Here is a 19,808-nt window from a genome sequence, read left to right on the forward strand (position 1 = left end):
GAGTCAAATAATGGCTTCAGTGGAAGTCCTATCTGAATAAGAACTACAATTTGGCATATGTCTGTAAACTTTCTCTAACAGAAATCAGAGCTTAGTATTTTGGCTAACTAAACCCAAATGAAAGTATTCATTTTTACCTGACATAGAAGCAGGAAGGATCGCCTGGCTCACAAGTCCTTGCTGAAGCAAATTTTGATCAAATTGACCTGTCAGAACAGAGTTATTCATGATAAAAACATTGGGGTCTGTCGTGGAAGAATTAAGAAGATTCACTGGTTGTAATCCCTCAGCAGATGTACGGGTAACAGGCTTCCTGACCCTCTTGGTTTCTGGTTTATAGTGACACTGTATGTGCGTTTTTCTGCGTCCTGAAGTACGAAACCGTAAGTCACAGTGTGGACACTTAAATGGCTTTGCTCCTGTATGCAGACGCATATGCACTTTTAGACTGCCTTTGGTAGAAAAAGAATTACTGCATACATGACAACTGAAGAGCTTCTGACCTGGACAACAAAAGAGAGAGCAAAAGAAGAAATAATCAATAATTACCAGTACTGTATAACAATGTAAACAGTCAGAGTTCTAAACAAATATGAAAAGGAAGTTCAATTTGCAGTACTGTTAAAAAGATATTGGACATTTCAAAAAAGCTGAGATATGTTTGGTCTCACACCAAGTCTAGAATCTTTTCCATTTATGTAGGTAAGTATAATGAGGAGTTGTATGTCTGCCTTTTAAAAGAATCTCCTTTACATCCTCTCAACAGATTATGTCCAGATCCTGGAACCATGAAGGAACCATGCCTTCAGGTGGAAAAGTTCTAGATTCAAATGGAGAATTTGGCCTTCATCCTGCAAGAAGTTTGGAGTCAACTGCATGGTGATTGGTGGACAGATTGCCATGGGCATGCGATAAGGATACTATATATATCGTGGCCATGTTGGAGCTATGAGAATGACTCTGGCCCATTCCACTTGTACCTGGTGAAGCACTTTGAACTGTAGGGGAAGGAGTGGAAAGATGTAGAGGAGAGGTGCATCCCATGTAAGGGGGAAGGCGTCTCCCAGAAACTGGTGACCCAGACCCGCTCTTGAACAGAATAGTAGGCATTCAGCGTTTGCTGAACAAATCTATGTTCGGGAATCCCCAGTGGTTCAATATGTGTTGTAGGGCTCTTGTGTCTAACTCCCTCTTGTGAGAATCTCCTGTTCAGTGAATCTGCTGTCATGTTCTGGTATCCAGGTTGATATGTGGCAGAGATGTTGATGCCATGTTGGATACCAGCTCCACAAATTTAGCGCTTCTGTGCACAGGAATTGGGACCTGACTTCCCCCATCAGCTAATATAAAACATGCAGGCGATGTTGTCCCATCACTTTTCTTATGGCCATCTGATAACTGGTAGAAAGCGCAAGCATGCATTGTGGACTGCACGTAATTCTAGAAGTTGATGTGCAATCCGGATTCTGAGGGGGACCACATGCCCTGTACTGTGTAGGTCTGTAGATGTGCTCCCCAACCAAATAGGGAGGTGCTGGTCATCAGGATCAAGGACAGTGGTGGTTGGAGGAAAGGAACTCCCATGCAGACATTTCAGGGTTGCATCCACCAGTCTAATAAGTCTTTGACTTTGAGTGGTAATGAGAGAGGTTTGTGCAGGCTGTGTCTGTGGGGTATGTACACTGTTGGTAGTCATCCCTGCAGGCAGTGTATGCTTAATCTGGTGTGTTTTACCATGAATGTTGCTGCTTCCATATGACCGAGCAACTGTAGACAAATTCTGGTGGAGACCTGTGGGCTGGTACTCACAGTAGAGATGAGAATGAGTATCGTGGAAAATCTGTGAGCTGGGAGGAAGGCTCTGGCCTTTGTAGCATCCAGTTTGGGCCCAAATAAAATTCAGAGGTTGAACTGGTGTCTGTCGTTTTTTGCATGTTTACCTAGTGGGCGAGTTTCAAGAAAAGATCCATTGTTGTTCTTATGGCTTGGAACACATCGACTCTGGACAGAGCCTTGATGAGGCAGTCATCTAAATATGGGAATATTATAATCCCTTGTTTTCAGAGATGCACCGCCATCACTCCGAGGACTTTGGAAAATACCCTGAGCACTATTGAGAAGTCAAAAGGTAGTGGTAATGGTCAGACCCTGGACAAATCTAAGGAACCATCTGTGGGAAGGGTGTACGGTGATATGGAAGTATGTACATCTTAAATTATTATATTATTATTATTATTTTATTTAGCTCGATGGCCAAGAGCTAGTCCCAGTGCTGGGATTATTGTTGATAACATCACCATATTGAATCATGTAGTTTGACAAATTTGTTGAGGTTCCTCAAATCTAAAATAGGTCTCCCTCTGCCAGATTTCTTGTGGATTAGAAAATAGTGGGAATAAAAACCTTTCCCTCTGTGTTGGAATGTGACCAGTTCTACAGCTCCCAGTCTCAGAAAGTGGTTTGTGTCTTCTTGCAGAAGCTGTTCATGAGAAGGGTCCCTGAAGAGGGATGGGGTGGGGGGGGGGGGAAAAGAGCGAGGAATAGAACTGAATAGCCATTGCTGATGATTTCCAACACACACTTGTTGGAGATGATTTGTCACCATTGTCATTACCACAGATGTCTCGCTGGATCAGACTGGTCTTTTTTGTCCTCTGGGAAATGTTAACTGAATTCAGTGAATTCTGAATAGTTCATATGATTATATTTGGCTAGAACTGCTTCATAATTAACAATGCAAAACTGGAGCATAGCTGAGGAATATGCCTTGCGACTGAAGAGATCTAGTCTCTTCCAGTCCCTGTGAGATACGATTGCCTTGGAGTGGTGTTGCCGTCCTCTCTCATGACACCACATTGACCACAAGGGAGTTGGGAGTAAGATGGGAGAATAGGAATTCCATGTCCATCGTGGGGAAATAGTACGTTTTGTCCGCTCGCTTATAGTCAGGTGGTATTGATGCTGGGGTCTACCAGATTACCTTGGCTGGGTCCAACTATGCAATTTTTGCCGATGTGGAGTCCTGTAAGATGATGAGCAACTTGTGTTGTTGCTGTCTAACTTCCTCCAGTGGGATTTGGAGAGAGTCTGCAATGCTGCGGAACAGTTCTTGAAAATGTTTAAAATCATCAGCCAATGTTGGAGATGGTGACATGATGGCCTCGTCAGGGGATGAAGTAATGTTCGCTGGTGGTGTAACATCTTCCTCCATTTTTTCCTCGTGCTCTTCTAACAAATCTGGGTCAGAAGGCCTAGAGACTGATGAGGATGGACAATGTATTTGTGCCCTATGTTTGATCTGTTGGCAGTTTGAGAAAGAGTGACCTATACGTGGCCCAAGGGTCCCCATAGGGCCAATCTGTGGGAATTAGCATATGGGGTTGCATCAATGGGGGTCCATACCAGGGACCTGGTTCAATTCTGGTCACCGGGTGGGTATCTAGGGTGGTAGTATGATTCTCTTTGTGGAGCCTCTTGATACGATGGTAGGGTGCAAGGAGCAATGGAGTATTCCTCCTCACTAGAAAAGGGTGGTGTCGTGCTTAGGGCTGATGGAGAACGATGTGGTATGCATTGGGTCTCCAGAGGAGAGGCATGAACAATGGAGAGCTCAATTTGGAGGAGCAGCAACTCTGGGGTATCAGAGACTATCAGGTCTCTAGCACATCAGAACTCTTGCAGTACTGGCAGGAGCAACTGGTGGTTTTGTGTATTGGTGCAGAGATTGTGGATACTGCTGGCACCAAAGGTGGAATGCTTTCTGTCAAACCACCAGTAGATGATGCCACGTGCTTCACAGGTGCAGAGGGCTTGGACAGTGCTGATGCACTCAGTCATTTGTTTAGTTGAAGTGGTCAGTGCCAATTTTGAGATCCTTGAACTGTCCTTCTCGGTCCCGAGTGACAGTATTCCTTTATGTAGTCCTGCCTTGGACCTCTCGATAGTGCCAGTACTGCAGGTGATTGGATGGTCATAGGAGCTAGGTCTCGTCCCCAAAGATATTGAGGCTACGGATCTTGTAGAAGATGCCTTTCTTTGAGGCAGCTCCTTGGTGGGTGAGCTCGGGGCCCATTTCTTCTCATCTGGGTGGGAGAGTTTAAATTGTCTTTTAGTAGTAAGCAGTGAGCAGGGGTTAGCCGATGACAATGCTGATGGTGACCACCACAGAGAGGTATTGGGTCCAGGGTCTGAGGCTGGTCGCACTGAGCTCTCCATTAGTAAAAGTTTTAGTCTCAATTCATGGTCCTTTCTGGACCATGCCTTCAATTTGAGGCAGTGGGTGCACTTTTTTTGATAAGTGCCCCTCTCACTCAGCATATGCACCATGAGTGATCGTCGCTCATGGAGACAGGGAGGAAAGAGCAAAGGAAAAAAAACGTTTTTTTTTAAAAGTTTATAAAAGGTTGAGGGAAGAGAGAAAAATAAAAGAAATAGCCAATAACTACAAACTTGCAACATAAGCACTAATATTACTAAAGGTTCTTGGACAAATGAAGGGCTCTGCTAGGGATACAATCCCAGACCAAGGGCAGTTGAGAGGGATCTGAAAGTGGTTGGACCACACAGTGCAATATAGATGCCACTCACAGCACGAAACAGGAAATGCTACCAAAGATCTCTGATCCCAGGCACAGGGACGCTACCACACCTACAGTGGAGCACCCATAGGGACACTATTCGAAGAAGAACTTGCAGTAGCAAGGCTAGAATCAGGCCAACAACCATTATGGGTGGTAAGAAGGAACTGAGGGGGGCCAAGGCAGCTCCACACCTTATACCTGCATGCAGTGGCAGGTGGCAGCAGAGGGCATACTAGCTGTCTTGACAGGTACTGCGGAGGGGAAAAAAAAATCTGTGATAACTGTGCACACATTCATGTATAGTGGAATGGACATGTGCAATTAGTCCAAGAAGTAGCAGCATGCTTCTGGCACACTGTTGCTCAAGTAAGGTACTAACTGAAACTCCCATACTTTACAATGTTTGTTCTTTCCTATCCAAACAAGAACTGCAGGCAGCATACTATATACAGACACCCATACCACAGAAGAACAACATTTCAGAGCTCTCTAAAACTGACTGAAGGAAGGATTTCAGCCAGTCAAGTGGGTGATGAGTGAACCATGACTACTATTTGGCCATTTCCTCTGACAAACTCTCAAACTACCTCCTGAACAAGTTAAACTTAGTTCTTTATGGCAAGACTAACCTGCTCCCAGACACTCTGTGGTTGGCCCAATACACAACTCTTTACAACTGAATACCGAGGCTGTGGAAGCCTGGTCAGCCTAGAATTATTATTAGTCAAGATGTGGCTTTAACTGATATCACAGGACTGTTTATTAAATTCTCAAATAGCAGCTCAGACTTCCACAGATTATTTAGGGCAGGATTGTATATCCCCAACAAGGAGGTTGTCACTTTTGTTCAGTGAAACAAGTTTGGGATAACATTCATCAACACAGATACTGTCTGGAGTTTGTTAGTGGGGGAAAAAATACCGCTTCCTTGGAATGAAAGGGATCTTCAGAAATCAATATAATCTTAGGTTATGGCATTATAAACCACTTGGGTCACTTTCTTACATGGTCAGAAAGAGCATTATTACACAACATACTGATTCTGAAACCATTACTTCCAGGAGTAATAAATTACTTCAGAAGTGGCTGCATCAATAAGTTGTACAAGTTCAGCCATAACAAACTAATACAAAAAGATACTCAGAAAAAGTTTAGTTAATTCATACATATATTATGGTAGAAGTCTATTAGTTCAGGTATTTACAATCTACTGACACTAGTCATGGTAACACACTGCAATTATTATAACAATTTAGAAAAAGACTATCAATGCCAGCCCAAACTCCTTCTGCAGAAAAATGGCCTAAACACTTTCTACTTAGTGTTCCAAGATATTTAGGTCGGTTTCATTTTTAAACTCATCAGACAAGAAAAAGTACCTTTTGGCCCATGAGTTGTATCAAGAAAACTTTTCTACTTGTATATAATCCCCAAACCCTGCCCAGAGCATCACTAAGGGCTTGTCTTCACTATCAGAGTAAGTTGACCTAAGTTACGCTACTTTAGCTGTGTGAGTAACGTAGCTGGAGTCAACGTAGCTTAGGCCAACTTTCCCTGATGTTTTCACTGCGCTGCATTGATGGGAGATGCTCTCCTGTCGATTTACCTTAATCTTCTCGGGGAACTGGAGTACTAGGGTCGACCGGAGAGTGCTTTACGGTTGATTTAGTGGATCTTCACTAGACCCACTAAAATCGATCCCTGCTTCATTGACTGCAGCAGCATCAATCTCCCGTAGTGAAGACCAGCCCAAAGTTCGCCTATTCCAGCAGGTATGAAAGTAAAACATATGTGCAAAGCATGGCTATATTTCCCTGACACGGCTTATCATAAACCTTCTGATACATATAATGTTAAAACAATAGGTTTTATCAGCGACCACTACGAAAGATATTATGGACTCAAAAGTGTTATCTAATGTTAACATTGTGCTTTTAATAGTGACATATACCATATCCTCCAATACCTACAGATAAAAGAGCCCATTAAGAAGATAGCTAATGGGGCTGCAAGTACACAAGTTCAAACTCCTACTGACCTGTGTGCGTTTTTACATGGCAATCCAGAGTAGACTTCACAGTAAAACTCTTTCCACATTCATCACATTTATATGGTTTCTCCCCAGTGTGGATACGAACATGCCTAGACAAAAACATGTTTTCATGAATGTGTGTGTCGGTTAGCTTTCTTAAACAAACATATTAATTTCCATACCAATCACTTTGTATCTATTATAGATCTTTAAAGTTTTAAGTTCTGAAGTACTTAAACTTAAATGTATGGTTATACTACATACTCAGAGCTCTTGGAAAGAGGGTGTTCTACTGGGGAGGGAGGATTTTTTTTCAATTCTTTTTCATTCTCCAAATAGATTTTTCATATTATATACCAAAATTTAACTGCAATAAAATCCCACAATGTTACCAAACACCTGCATACAATTAATCATTGTAAGATTTTAAATTACTAACTTAATTCAGGGAAATGGAGAAAAGAGCAACTGTAGTCAATTCTAGAGAATGAAATAGCAAGGAAACATTACGGAGACCAATGTGTGTCTGTAAATCACTTTGGAAATGAAAAATTGCTATATAACTGCTAGTTAATCCCCATAACGCATAGTGAAATAAACAAAAGTGAACTTGGCTATAAAAAGTCTGATGAAAAGCTAATACTGTTAAATGTCCAGTAAAGAACTTAGTACACCCAAAAGCATGACCCTCTGCTTAGCCTTACCTGACTAAATCGCTGGGTTTTTTAAAGCTTTTGGGACAATAAGTACAACAATTGGCATATTTGGGCTCCGCTTCCAGTTCTGCATGCTTATCTTTGATCTCACTAATTCTGTCCTTTTCCGCAGCAGACTGGACAAGAACTTTTTCTGAGACTGTGGCACTTTCTCGAGGTCTAATTTTTGCCAGTTCTGCTGTTTCTTCCTCTGTGAAAGTGATGACACCAGGCCGAGACTTTCTGGAAGCAGTTCTTTCACAATTTTCATCGTCTTCTTCCACACAAACAACTATTTAAAAACCACACAGAAAATCAGTTGAATCTAACCTGAAATTATGAACACTAACATGCCTTAATCAAAATCATATAGTTATTGTATGATGTGTCTACATGGCAGAGCTAAGGCTGTTTGGTGTCTTAACTGTGCAAGTTTGGGTTTCCTTTAAGTTTAACCTTAAAGCTAAATTTCCTGGTTTTATAATGCTTGTTTTTATGATAAATTACATCATCTTGATAATGTATTTTACACCAAATTACTGATCGGTTTTCTCAACCTTAACTCCACTATAACACAGCTATATTTCCAATGGGAAACTGCCTAGTCCGGAAAACACAGCTATGGGAGAGAGTACACTGGATTCTAACTCTACCCACATAGAAAAAATTGTTAATTAAGTCTCAAATACAGAATCTTTATAGTTAGTGAATTAGGAGCTAGAAAGAACCTACATGACTTTCAGATTTCAAGCTGAGTATGCAGGCCTGGTGTTCTGCAGAAAATCATTTCTTTATTTATACTTAAAAAAAGGAATTCAATTTAGATAGTATGGAATGCTCAATGCCATTTTTACAAGTCACTTTTTTAGAGTAAAACTGCACTTTAAAATTCTGTAGAAAATACTGAAAGACCCCAAAAAATCCACTCTTGTGGGATCTTGAATTCATGGAAGTGCCCACTCACATTTCCAATAAAAAGTGAGCTTTTTTGCTGCTTATAGGATATGAATGAAGATAGCCCTTTTTTTAGCTAGAGATTGGAGCCAGAAAAAGAGCAGGTTGACAGAATGTGAAAGGAAGATCTTAGTCAAAGCAGAAATATGAAAAATATTCTTACAAGTCACTTGATATCTGCCCCATGAAACAATTTTTAATAAATTACTGTAAGGTGCAAAGACCATTAATTACATTGGGATGGAATACCACGTATAGATGTATTGTAAACTATTGCTGGGTTGAATGTGTCAGACCTATTCATAAGTGTGTTCTGTTTCCTCTACTAGTTAATGTAAAGGAGCAATTTTACTGGCTTATTGGGCATAGTCTTGCATCTTGAAACAAGAGGGCATAAATTATAGCGCTAATATCACATGAATGCAATTTGTTGATAATCATTTTTGCCTGGTTTGCAGTCAAGGTCTATTACAGTTAACAAAAAACAAACAAACAAAAAATTGTTCACCTCCTCCTCCGGCCTCTCCAGTTGCTGCTACTGCAGAGGAGACCGCCTGGTGTTTTTTCATGTGCTTTTTGCAGTGAACGGTTGTTCGGAAGCTTTCATCACAGAATGGGCACTTGTAAGGCTTCATGCTCATATGAGTTGCCATGTGCCTGGTAAGGCTGCCATTGGTAGTGAAAGCTGTATTGCAAATGCTACAGCTGAATGCTTTAACTCCTTAAAGTAACAGGAAAAAAAAAAAGTATTGTACTTGTCTGATTCACCTGCACATAGAGAATATTAAGAGACAACAGCAACTTCCAAAACGGAAGTCATATAAACAAATACATATTTTCACAAGTGAGGCTTTTGTGTACACCATAAATAAACACAATATTAAAAAGGTACTCCATTACCTGTGTGAGTCTTCTCATGGGATTTAAGAACTCCTGAGGAAACAAATCCACGGCCACACAGCTGGCATTTATAAGGTTTCTCACCAGTATGTGATCGTACATGCTGCTTCAAATGGCTGGATTTCTTAAAACCCTTGTTGCAATAGTCACATCTATTTAAACAAAGAAATGGTAGTTTTCAGGTTGTGCTATACTGACAGTTATTATTGCCTTTTATTTGAACTCTACTGATGTAAGTCATTCTTGTTTAAACGAAGGAAAACGGCAGTGCAAGTGTACTCCTATTCTTGAATGTATGTATTTTAAATCACGTGTCCTCAAAGTTTTCCAGATTTTGTGAAGTTACATAGGGAGTATTTGACAACCTCAGTTTAGTACAAGCAGCATTCACAGCTTTGATATAATTAGTAGTATTTTTTGTTTTGCTATGATCTAGTAAAATTATGCCAGTAAAGCAGCTAAAACAATTCTGTAGGTAAACATACAGAGATATTTTCCAAATATACAGTTTTAGAAAGTATAAATTCCTCAGGTATAGACATGCGGTCACCAGGGGCTTTCCCTGTGGCCATGACAGCCTCCTGGGCGGTGATCGGGGGTGGGAGGGGAGCGGCAAAGCATCAGCTTCCCCGCCCCCTCCCTATTGCTCCTGGATGCTCTGCCCTGCACCGCCTCTGGAGACAGGTGGGACATACAACGCTGACGGAGCAAGCACCGGGTGGAGCGGGGGTGGGCAGCAAGCACAGTGCGGCAGCAGGCACAGACCCCAATCACCAACCCCAGGTGCCAACCCCCAGGCGCCAACACTGACCCCTAACCCTGGCCATGTGACAGCAGCTGCGAACCCCAAGTGCCGACCCCCAGCCCTGGCTGCTGGCCCCAGTTGCTGACTCTGGGCTCTAGTGGGCACGGGCTCTGGGCGCTGATCCCTGGGTGCATATCTCCAGCACCGACTGCAGACTCCAGCGGGTGCTGGAGCTGGGCGCCCACCCCCAGTCCTGATTGCGCAGCGTCAGGTTCCAGTGGGTGCTGGCCCTGGACACCAACCCCCAGCCTTGGTCATGTAGCAGCAGGTGCAGATCCAAAGGCAGGCCCCAAGTGCCAACCCCCAGCCACATGGCATAGGGTGCTGATCCCCTGCGCTAGACACGGAGCCCCAATCGCACGGCAGCTGGCTTCAGCGGGTACTCGTCCTGGATGCCGACACTAAGCCCCAGTCGCACTGCAGCAGACTCCGCGGACACCAAGCAGTGGCCCTGGATGCTGACCCCTGGACACATGGTGGGGGCGTCAACCCCCAGCCCTGCCCATACAACAACGGATACTGGCCCTGGATGCCAACCCCTAGCTCCAGCCATGCAGCAGCAGGTGAGGAGCCCAGGTGCCGACCCCTGGACACGTGGGAGTTGACACTGATCCCCAGCCCTGTCAACACAGCAGCGGGCACCAACCTTGGGCTCCTGCGGGTGCTGGCCCAAAGTGCCGATCATCAGCCCCAATCACACGGCAGCGCCCCCACAACTCTCCATCCACAGGACTTGCTGTGAAAAGTGACATTAACGAAGATACAAATATCACTTTTCACAGCACACTTAGCACCCTAATGCCACCCTGCCTTCAGAGTTGGACACCCACCAGCAGCCGCCACTCTCTGGCTACCCAGCTTGAGCCCTGACACTTCTTTCGTTACAAATTAAGCACTGCCCCCATCATCCCTAGTTCCTGCTGCCTCTCCGGGCTCCCCACCTACCGCCCCATCACCCATGTGTCCTGCTGCCTTTTCCCCATTGTCCTGAGCTCCCTTCCGAGGCCTCAAACCCCAGGCCTAGCCGCTCCTTGCTTCTTGACCCTGGTGCTCCCCACACCACGGCACTGTGTGCGGTTGCCCACATCACCCACCCATAAGGCCCTGTTCAGTCCTGGTTAAATCCACATCGCCCTGCTCCCCCAAATACAGAAGTCAAAATACTCCTATGTACCCGAGTGCCCCAACAATTGTGGAGATGTAAAGTTTTAAAGTTGCCTTGTAAACGCCATAAATCATAATGCATACTCATTCCCTTCTACATATTACTACAGTTCAGCCAGAGCTGAATTACATAGGTGTGGTTTTCTTTCAAGTCACAAAATGTTTTCATACTGTGTTTACATCTCCCACTACTGTAGTTCCGTAAGCAGCTATTCGTCAATGTCATCATCAGCAAGGTCACTGTGTGGTGTTTGAGTAGGCTGAGATTGTTTGTGGCAGAAGGCAAAAGACTTAAAGACACGAATGGATATCAGAAAGTTTTTCAAAAAATCAGCACTAGAATGTGACCCTGAATGTGATATAGAGATGGTCCCACCTCCTGCTAAGAAAAGCAAAACATGGAAGGAAGAAAAACCAACATTTCAAGACGGGTTTAAAAGCAGTTTCTTGTAATTCTGAAGTTGTCTGATTCAGTTTCTGAGCAAGTTGCAGTGTGTGCTGTTTGTAAGAGAGAAATTCAGCAAATCAAAATTTATGCAATGCAACGTCACTATACCATGGGTACTTGAAACAGAATTACCACGAGGTGCAAACTATTACATGATGCAAACCCTGAGTTCAAAATACAACAGCAGCGTCTCAGAGATTTTTTGAATAAAGTGGATCAGATTTGGGTGGCTACTTTTGAAGTTGCACTACTTTTGGGGAAAGCATGGAAACTATTCAGCGGTGGAGAACTCCTGAAGAAAATTGTTCTGGTCGTAGAACCAGAAAGTAAGCTTTTCAGAAAGATACCACTGAGCAATGACACATTACAGAGGAGCACAATTGTGAAGGTGTTTTATGTCAGGTGAGTCTCAGAGGTAGGCCAACTGGCAAACACATTTTTGAATGTGTCCAAGACAGAAAAGACAGTTACCTTTTTGTAACTGGTGTTCTTCGAGATGCGTTTCTCATGTCCATTCCATTGTAGGTGGGTGTGCTTGCCACATGCACCAGTGCCGGAATTTTTTCCCCCCGGTGGCATCTGTAGGGGACTGGCTCTGGTGCCTTCTGGAGTGGCATGCGTATGCACCAGTATAAGGGGGGCTGCCGGCTCCCCCCACCCTCAGTTCCTTCTTGCCAGAAACTCCCAACAGTGGGGAAGGAGGATAGGTCATAGAATGGACATGAGCAACACATCTTGAAGAACACCAGTAATGAAAAGATAACTGTCTTTTCTTCTTCGAGTGCTTGCTCATTTCCATTCCTTTATAGGTGATTCCCAAGCAGTACCACCAGAGGCGGGTAGGAGTTCGTGGATGTGTCGACTGCAACACAGCTCAAGGGGGTCTCTGTGGCAAAACCAGTCACACATCTCATGTGAGAACAATTTACCCTGGACGCGAGGGTGGAAGGCCGATATGGCTGCCAGGTGCACCTTGACCGAAGAGAGGGCAAAGCCCTGGTACTTTAAGTGAAGCAGGTAATCCAGGATGGACTGCAGAAACAACTGGGTTGGGCAGATGTTGCACTCCGACGCCCAGCAGAAGAAGTGCTTCCACTTCACTATGCAAGTCGCTCTGGTGAAGGACTTTCTGCTTTACAAGAGAGCCTGCTGTATCTTACTAGAACAGGCCTGTTCCTCCTAGTTCAGCCATGAAGCATCCAAGCTGTGAGGTGGAGAGAGGTAAGATTTGGGTGCAGGAGCCGACTGTGGTCATCCGAGAGCAGGTCCGGGTGGCCGGCCAGTAGCCACAGGGCTGCCATGGCCACTTCCATGAGCGTGCTGATCCAATGCTGGTGAGGCCACACTGGAGCAATCATGACGACTCACACCTTGTCCCTCTTGATTTTCAACAGGACTTTGCCGATAAGCAGAATCAATGGAAACGTGTACATCGGGTCTCCTGACCATGACAGGAGAAAGGTATCAGAAAGGGCGCCCCTGCCGAGGCCCTGGAGAGAGCAGAACTGATTAAACTTACTGTTCTGTCTGGTGGCGAACAGGTCCACTCAGGGAGCCCCCCACTTTCGGAAGAGTGCCTCTATTACCTCCGAGCGGAGTGACCACTCATGGTGACAGAAGGACCTGCTGAGGCGATCCGCCAGCGTATTTTGGACACCAGGAAGATGCAAGGCTTCCAGGTGCATCGCATGCTGGATGTAGAAGTCCCACAGGCGTAGGGCCTCCTGGCAGAGAGCCGATGAGCGTGCTCCCCCTTGCCTGTTGATTTAGAACATCAAGGTGATGTTGTCTGTCAACATCTGCCCTACCTAGCCAGAAAGCTGGGGTAGGAAGACTCCGCAGGCTAGGCAGATGGCCCTGAGCTCCCTGACATTTATATGTAACACGAGCTCCTCCCGAAACCATGTCCCTTGAGTCCACAGCGTACTGAGATATGCTCCCCAACCAAGGTAGGAGGCATCCAATATAAGGGAGACTGTGGGTTGTGGACTCTCGAAGGGCACCAGCACCAACTTTGGGTCAGTCCACCACTGTAGAGAGGTGAGTACTTCGATGGGACCATGAAGACCTTGTCCAGGTGGTGTCTGGATGGGGAATAGACTGTTGCCTAGCCACATTTGAAAGGGGTGCAGTCTGAGCCTCGCACAGTGGACGACATACGTGTATGCTGTCATGTGACCCAGTAGTCTGAGACAGACCCAGGCCATGGTGAGCAGACGTGTGGCGATGTTGGCAATTAGATCTGACATTGCCCAGAACCTGTCCTCTGGCAGAAACGCTCTGGCTCGGGTAGAGTCGAGAACCGCTCCAATAAACTATCCACAAGACCAGGATTAATACTGATTTTTGGTCGTTTAACAGCAAGCCCAGCGCTCAACAAGTGGCTTGCAAGCATCTCGACCCTGCATTGGACCTGGACAGGCCCCGATGAGCCAGTCGTCGAGGTACATGTAAATTTGGATACCCCGACATCTGAGGTAGGCCACCACCACCGGCATGCATTTGGTAAACACAACTGGCGTTGTTGCCAGGCCAAACGGGAGCACCGCAAATTGGTAATGGGCAGTCCCAACCATGAAAAGTAGGAATCATCTGTGAGCATTGGAAATCAATATGTGAAAGCAAGCATCTTTCAAATTGAAGGCAGTGTACCAGTCTCCTGGATCCAGGGAAGGAATGATGGAGGCCAGGGAGATCATATGAAACTTCAATTTCTTGAGATGCTTGTTAAGGTTCCGCAGGTCGAGGATGAGACGTAGACCTCCTTTGGCCTTTGAGATAAAAAAAATAGCAGGAGTAAACCCCTTACCCCTTAAGTGCAGCGGGACTTCCTCCACGGCTACCACTTAGAGAAGACTTGTTCCTCCTGGGCAAGCAGATGCTCGTGACAAGGGTCCCTGAAGAGGGACGGGGAGGTGGAGTTGGAGGGGAAGGATAGTAATAAACTGGAGGATATATCCCCCTGCTACTGTGCTGAGGACCCACCGGTCCAATGTTATAGAGGCCCGGGCAGGGAGGAAGGGGATAGGCGGTTGGAAAATAACAAAGGAGTAGGATCCAGGACACAGGCTGGAAGGTCGCCCTTGAGCACACACTCAAAATGCCTGCTTACCACCCTGCTGGTGCTTATAGCCCTTGCCCTTCTTATGGAAGGGCTCTGACCAAGGTTGGCTGCCGAATCTATGGGTCTGTGGTGGCTTAAACCGCCTCCTTGCCAGCTCCGGCATGTATAGGCCCAGGGTGCGCAAAGTGGCCCTCGAGTCTTTCAGGCCATGCAATTTGCTGTCTGTCTGCTCAGAAAACAGCGCTAGACCATGGACTGCTGAACCTCCGTCGAAAGGCACGATAATTGCAATCAGGACACCCGCCTCATTGAAATCGCCAAGGCCATAGTTCGGGCCATAGAGTCCGCTGCATCTGAGGCAGCTTGGAGGGCTGCCGAGGCTAATGCCCTACCCTCGTCCAGGATCACCTCCAGCAGCGTGTCCGAGAACTTGACCATGGACTGCCAGATATTAAAATCATTGCAGCCAAGCAGGACCTAGTGGTTGGCCACTCAGCTGGAGGCTGGAAATAGAATAAATTCTTCTACCAAAGAGATCAAGCCTCTTTGCCTCCTTGTTCTTGGGCGTCAATCCCGGTTGGTCTTCTCTGTCACGTTCATTGGCTGCCGACACAACTAGTAAGCTTGGGGCAGGGTGGGTATAAAGATACTCGTACCCCTTGGCAGGAACATGGTATTTCTGCTCTGCCCACTTGAAGATGGTGGCAGTGAGGAAGGTATCTGCTACAGGGCCTTGGTGATTTTTGCCACCCCCTCATGCACAGGCAATGCCACCCTGGCTGGGGCTGCCATACGAAGTAAGTTGAACAAGGAGTCCGAGGGTTCTGCCAATTCCTCGGCTTCCAGCCCCAAGTTGGAGGCGACCCTCTTTCAGAGCTCCTGGTGAGCTTTGGCATTGTCCTGGGGAATTGGGTGAGAGGGTCCTGCTATTGCCTCATCGGGCAAAGACGATGAGGAGACAGGTACAGGTGGGTCTGCCAACTCCGCCGCTTCTACCATGGGAGCCTCATCTGAGGCTGGATGGACCTGGGGAGCCTGCTCTGACTCCACGTCTGAGGGCGGGCAGTAGACTGTTGCCAACAGTTTGCTGAATGCCCCAAAAGCCGATGGCTGGGGAAATCCCCTCGGGTTTCAGAGTTGCCAAGGGGCAGGCTTCTGGCCATGTGGCCATGCTGCCACTGGTGGTCCAGCAGGGAATGCCAATGCCCGACGGTTGGCCCTGGCCCACGGGCAGGATCTCCTCCTCGCTATCGGAGCCCAAGGAGAGAGATACATGTCTGGGGGACCAGGCCGGTACTGAAGCCTCCTGTCTACCTCAATCCTTTCTGCCCTGGCAACGAGCCTCTGTTGAGGATCTGTAGGAAGACGACGGATCACGGTGCCACAATCTCGGTGACCAGCGGTGGTGTTCGGTGGATTAGCAATGGAACCCCGGTGATCGATGCCTTATGCTTCGCTCGTGGTGCCACCCTGTCGAGCGGGAGTGGGAGCATGAGCCGGCCTACTGATGAATCGGAGACCGTCAACATGCTCGCCGTCAGCCGTACCGCTGGTCTGGCGACCACTGGCATGGATCCAGGCAGGGCCGGCTTTAGCAAGAGCGGGGCCCGATTCCTGGGGGCGGGGCTTGCTACAAGCCCCGCCCCCAGGTATCGAGCCGCGCTGCGGGGGGGGACAGGGAGGGGGACCCGAGCCGCGCCGCGGAGGGGACGGGGGGGGGGGGACCCGAGCCGCGCCGCGGAGGGGAGGGGAGACCTGAGCCGCGGGGGGGACGGGACGGGGGGAGCCGCGCCGCGGGACGGGGGGAGACCTGGGACGGGACCCGTGCCGCGGGCGGGACTGGGGGGGGACCTGAGCCACGCCGCGGAGGGGACGGGGGGGGGACCCAGCCGCGCAGGGGAGGGGGGGACGACCCGAGCCGCGGAGGGGACGGGGGGGGGGGGACCTGAGCTGCGCCGCGGAGGGGAGACCCGAGCCACGGGGGGGGGGTGGGGAGACCTGGGACGGGACCCGCGGGGGGGGGGAAGACCCGCGCCGCGGGGGGGGGGGGGGGAAAGACCTGCGCCGCGGGGGGGGGGGGGGGGAAAGACCTGCGCCGCGGGGGGGGGGGGGGGGGAAAGACCTGCGCCGCGGGGGGGGGGGGGGGGAAAGACCTGCGCCGCGGGGGGGGGGGGGGGGAAAGACCTGCGCCGCGGGGGGGGGAGGGAAAGACCTGCGCCGCGGGGGGGGGAGGGGGGAAAGACCTGCGCCGCGGGGGGGGGAGGGGGGAAAGACCTGCGCCGCGGGGGGGGGAGGGGGGAAGACCCGCGCCGCGGGATCTGGGCCGGGCCAGAGCCACTGGGGCCTGCGGGAAGCGGCCACGCCTACCCGGAGCCCTTCTCGAGCCCCCACCCCGCTTACCTTGTGCTGTTGGCCCGCCCCTGCTTCTTTTCAGACTTCCTGCAAATCTCTGATTCGCGGGAAGCAGGGGAGGGGGCGGGGCGTTCAGGGGAGGGGAGGAGGGGCCGGGGAAGCGAGCGCGGGGCCCTCTTGGTGCGGGGCCCAATTCAGCCGAATCGGCTGAATCGGCCTAAAGCCGGCTCTGGATCCAGGGACCAGCATCTTGACACCGCAGAGCTGTGCCGTGTGCTGGATGAATAGCTAAGACACTCCCGGTACTGGGGCTCTGAGCACTGGTGCCATGCCTCTGCGGGTCTGTGCCAGTCCACTGGTGATCACCACTTCGAGCCCGAGGAATGCTGCCTGGAATCCCTGGACCGATGCTGGGGACTCCAGCAGGCCAGCCAGCCCATGGGCTGGTGCCGTTGCTCAGGCGAGCGTTGATGGGGTACCTCCTGCAGTGAGGAGCGGTGCCATACTGATGGGGATCGTTGGAAGGGTTCCAAGGCCAGTTTACTCCTTGAACGGGGTACATCCATAGCCAGTGTGGGTGACACTGGCAGGGACAGGATGTCTTTTGCGGCCTGAAAGGCCTCCAGTGTGGACAGCACCGCCAGGTGCCGAGTACCTTTGCCACTCCCTGGGGTGGTGGGCAGGTCCTGGAGTGGGCTCGGCCGCTCAGCAGGAGTCAGAGCCCAACCTCCATCTGGCGAGGAAGAGCTGCCCCTCGCAGGTCTTTGCTCTCCTCCAGTCCTCTCCTTTCCCTGTACGGGGCATAGGAGAATGTCCTCTCCCGGCCTTTCTTTACTTTTTAGCTGGTATCGAGCATGGGGATTGGTGCCAGTGGAACACTCCACACCAAACCCACGGTGCTGGGAGCAGAGTCCGACCTGGTGGACTCTGACGCCAGCATAAGGGCCGACTCCAAAAGGAGTGCTCAGAGAGGAATGTCCTGCTCCTTCTTGGGCCGCTGTCAAACTCTTGCAAATGCGACACTTGTCGCTAATGTGGGTTTCCCCGAAGCACTTCCCCATGGAAGCTGATTGATCACTGACTGGCATAAGTTTTTTGCAGCAGTCACAAGGTTTGAAGCCCAGGGACCAGGACATGCCCCATTCCTAGGCTAAGTCCCGTTTGGGACTAACAAACTATACCAAAACTACACTAAGGGAACAATGTTATAACAACTATATACAAAAAAGTTTGCAACTGGGTACAGTTGAGAAGGATAGGCTTGCCGAGGCAAGGAGATGTTACAGCACTGTCACTGGTGGTAAGAAGGAACTGAGGGTTGGGGCAGCTGGCGGCGACCCTTACATTGGTGCTTACACGCACCATTCGAGGGCGCCAAAGCTAGTTCCCTACGGATACCACTAAGGGAAAAACTTCCGCCACCGGTGCATGTGGCTTGACAGCTGATGGGGCAGCACCTATGCAAAGTGCATGAGTAGGGGTGTTGAACTGCTTCCAGAAAGGTGCACTCAAACTTTTTTTGTTTCACTGTTTTGCCCACCAAGAAGTACCGTATATACTCATTTATAAGCCGAATATTTTTGGTAAAAAAGTGACGCATCAAAGAGCGGGGGTTGCTTATAAATGGGTATACACCAAAATTTGATGATTTTAAACTCTATGGAATCATTGAATTGAATATCTAATACATTGTCGTTTTGTTTACCTGGAGCATCTGCAAGTATGCAGCCTCTCAGCTCCCACTGGCTGCAGTTTGCCGTTCCCAGCCAATGGGAGCTGCGGGAAGTGGCCTGTGAATGCTCCAGGTAAACAAAATGCCCAGGCCCACTAGTGGCTTACCCTAACGGGCCAGGAGCCAAAGTTTGCCAATCCCTGAAATATAGGGTCGGCTTATGAAAGAATCATACAGTTTTTGCTATTTTGATCTATCCATCTGGGCCCTTATAAAGGGCTGGGCTAATGAATGAGTATATATAGTACTTGCCAGCAAGGCTTCAATGAAAAGTATGGACTGAATCCATAGTGAAAAAAATGCATCAACGCTGCCAACCAAGGGAGATTCGCAACTCTGAGCAAAATGAGCTGAGAGATACACAAGGTGCTGCTGAATTACAACCCAGTCCACTGGCTTAGTTTTAATTACAGTATACAGAGGCTGTTTGAGCTCCGAGAAGAGTTAGAGGGTTAGAATAAAGTTTCACCAAAAATAAAGTGCCAAAAGCAACAAGATCCAGAAGTACATGGTTCCCTGCTCTTTTTGAAAGAGTTTTTAACCAAAGCTTGCTTCCTTGAGCTTCAAAAACCTCAGCTAATATATTTGATAGCATTGAAATAATTCATACATTTAGGACTGACAACCACAGACATCGTCCAGCACCTACAAGAGGAACAGGACTTCAGTTTTTTACTAGCTTAATCAGTTTCTCCTCTCTCAGGATGAGAATGTGCAGCAAAAACTTGGCTTAGCTGTAACCAAATACCTGAGTTTCCTCTTGGAGGAACCTGAAAATCATTTCAGTGAGGGAAACTTTTTCCGTCAGTACACCTTTGTGACTGACCCATTCAACAATTCTGGTCAGGTTTTTTGCTGCAAACAAACTAACTGCCTTGCAAGACAGATTAAGCAAGCTCAAGTTCCTCATGCTGAAAATGTGCAATGATTCAAGAATGAAAATATACTTCAGTCAGACCAGTGTTACAGTACAGCAGTTCTGAAGTAACATGTACGTGTTTGAGGACACCTACAAGCCCCTAGCTAAAGTTGCTTTTCTTTTCTTATCCCTGTTTTTCACTACTGTGCTGTGTGATAGGGCA

The 19,808-nt window shown here is 48.1% G+C and overlaps 1 protein-coding gene across 17 annotated transcripts in view; it reads right to left on the minus strand.

Moving 5' to 3' along the window:
• ZNF236 (zinc finger protein 236) overlaps positions 1 to 19,808 on the minus strand; it is a 251,431-nt gene that overhangs the window by 123,655 nt on the left and 107,968 nt on the right. For all 17 annotated transcript variants that reach the window (XM_065585139.1, XM_065585137.1, XM_065585143.1 and 14 more), the window contains exons 19-23: positions 9,162 to 9,313; positions 8,770 to 8,982; positions 7,317 to 7,599; positions 6,619 to 6,722; positions 138 to 503 (exon numbers count right to left, since the gene is read on the minus strand). In XM_065585139.1, coding sequence (XP_065441211.1) covers positions 138 to 503; positions 6,619 to 6,722; positions 7,317 to 7,599; positions 8,770 to 8,982; positions 9,162 to 9,313 — 1,118 coding nt within the window. The remainder of the gene's footprint in view (positions 1 to 137; positions 504 to 6,618; positions 6,723 to 7,316; positions 7,600 to 8,769; positions 8,983 to 9,161; positions 9,314 to 19,808) is intronic.

The sequence above is a fragment of the Chrysemys picta genome, chromosome 2, assembly GCF_011386835.1.
Source record: "Chrysemys picta bellii isolate R12L10 chromosome 2, ASM1138683v2, whole genome shotgun sequence".
Classification (NCBI taxonomy): Eukaryota; Metazoa; Chordata; order Testudines; family Emydidae; genus Chrysemys; species Chrysemys picta.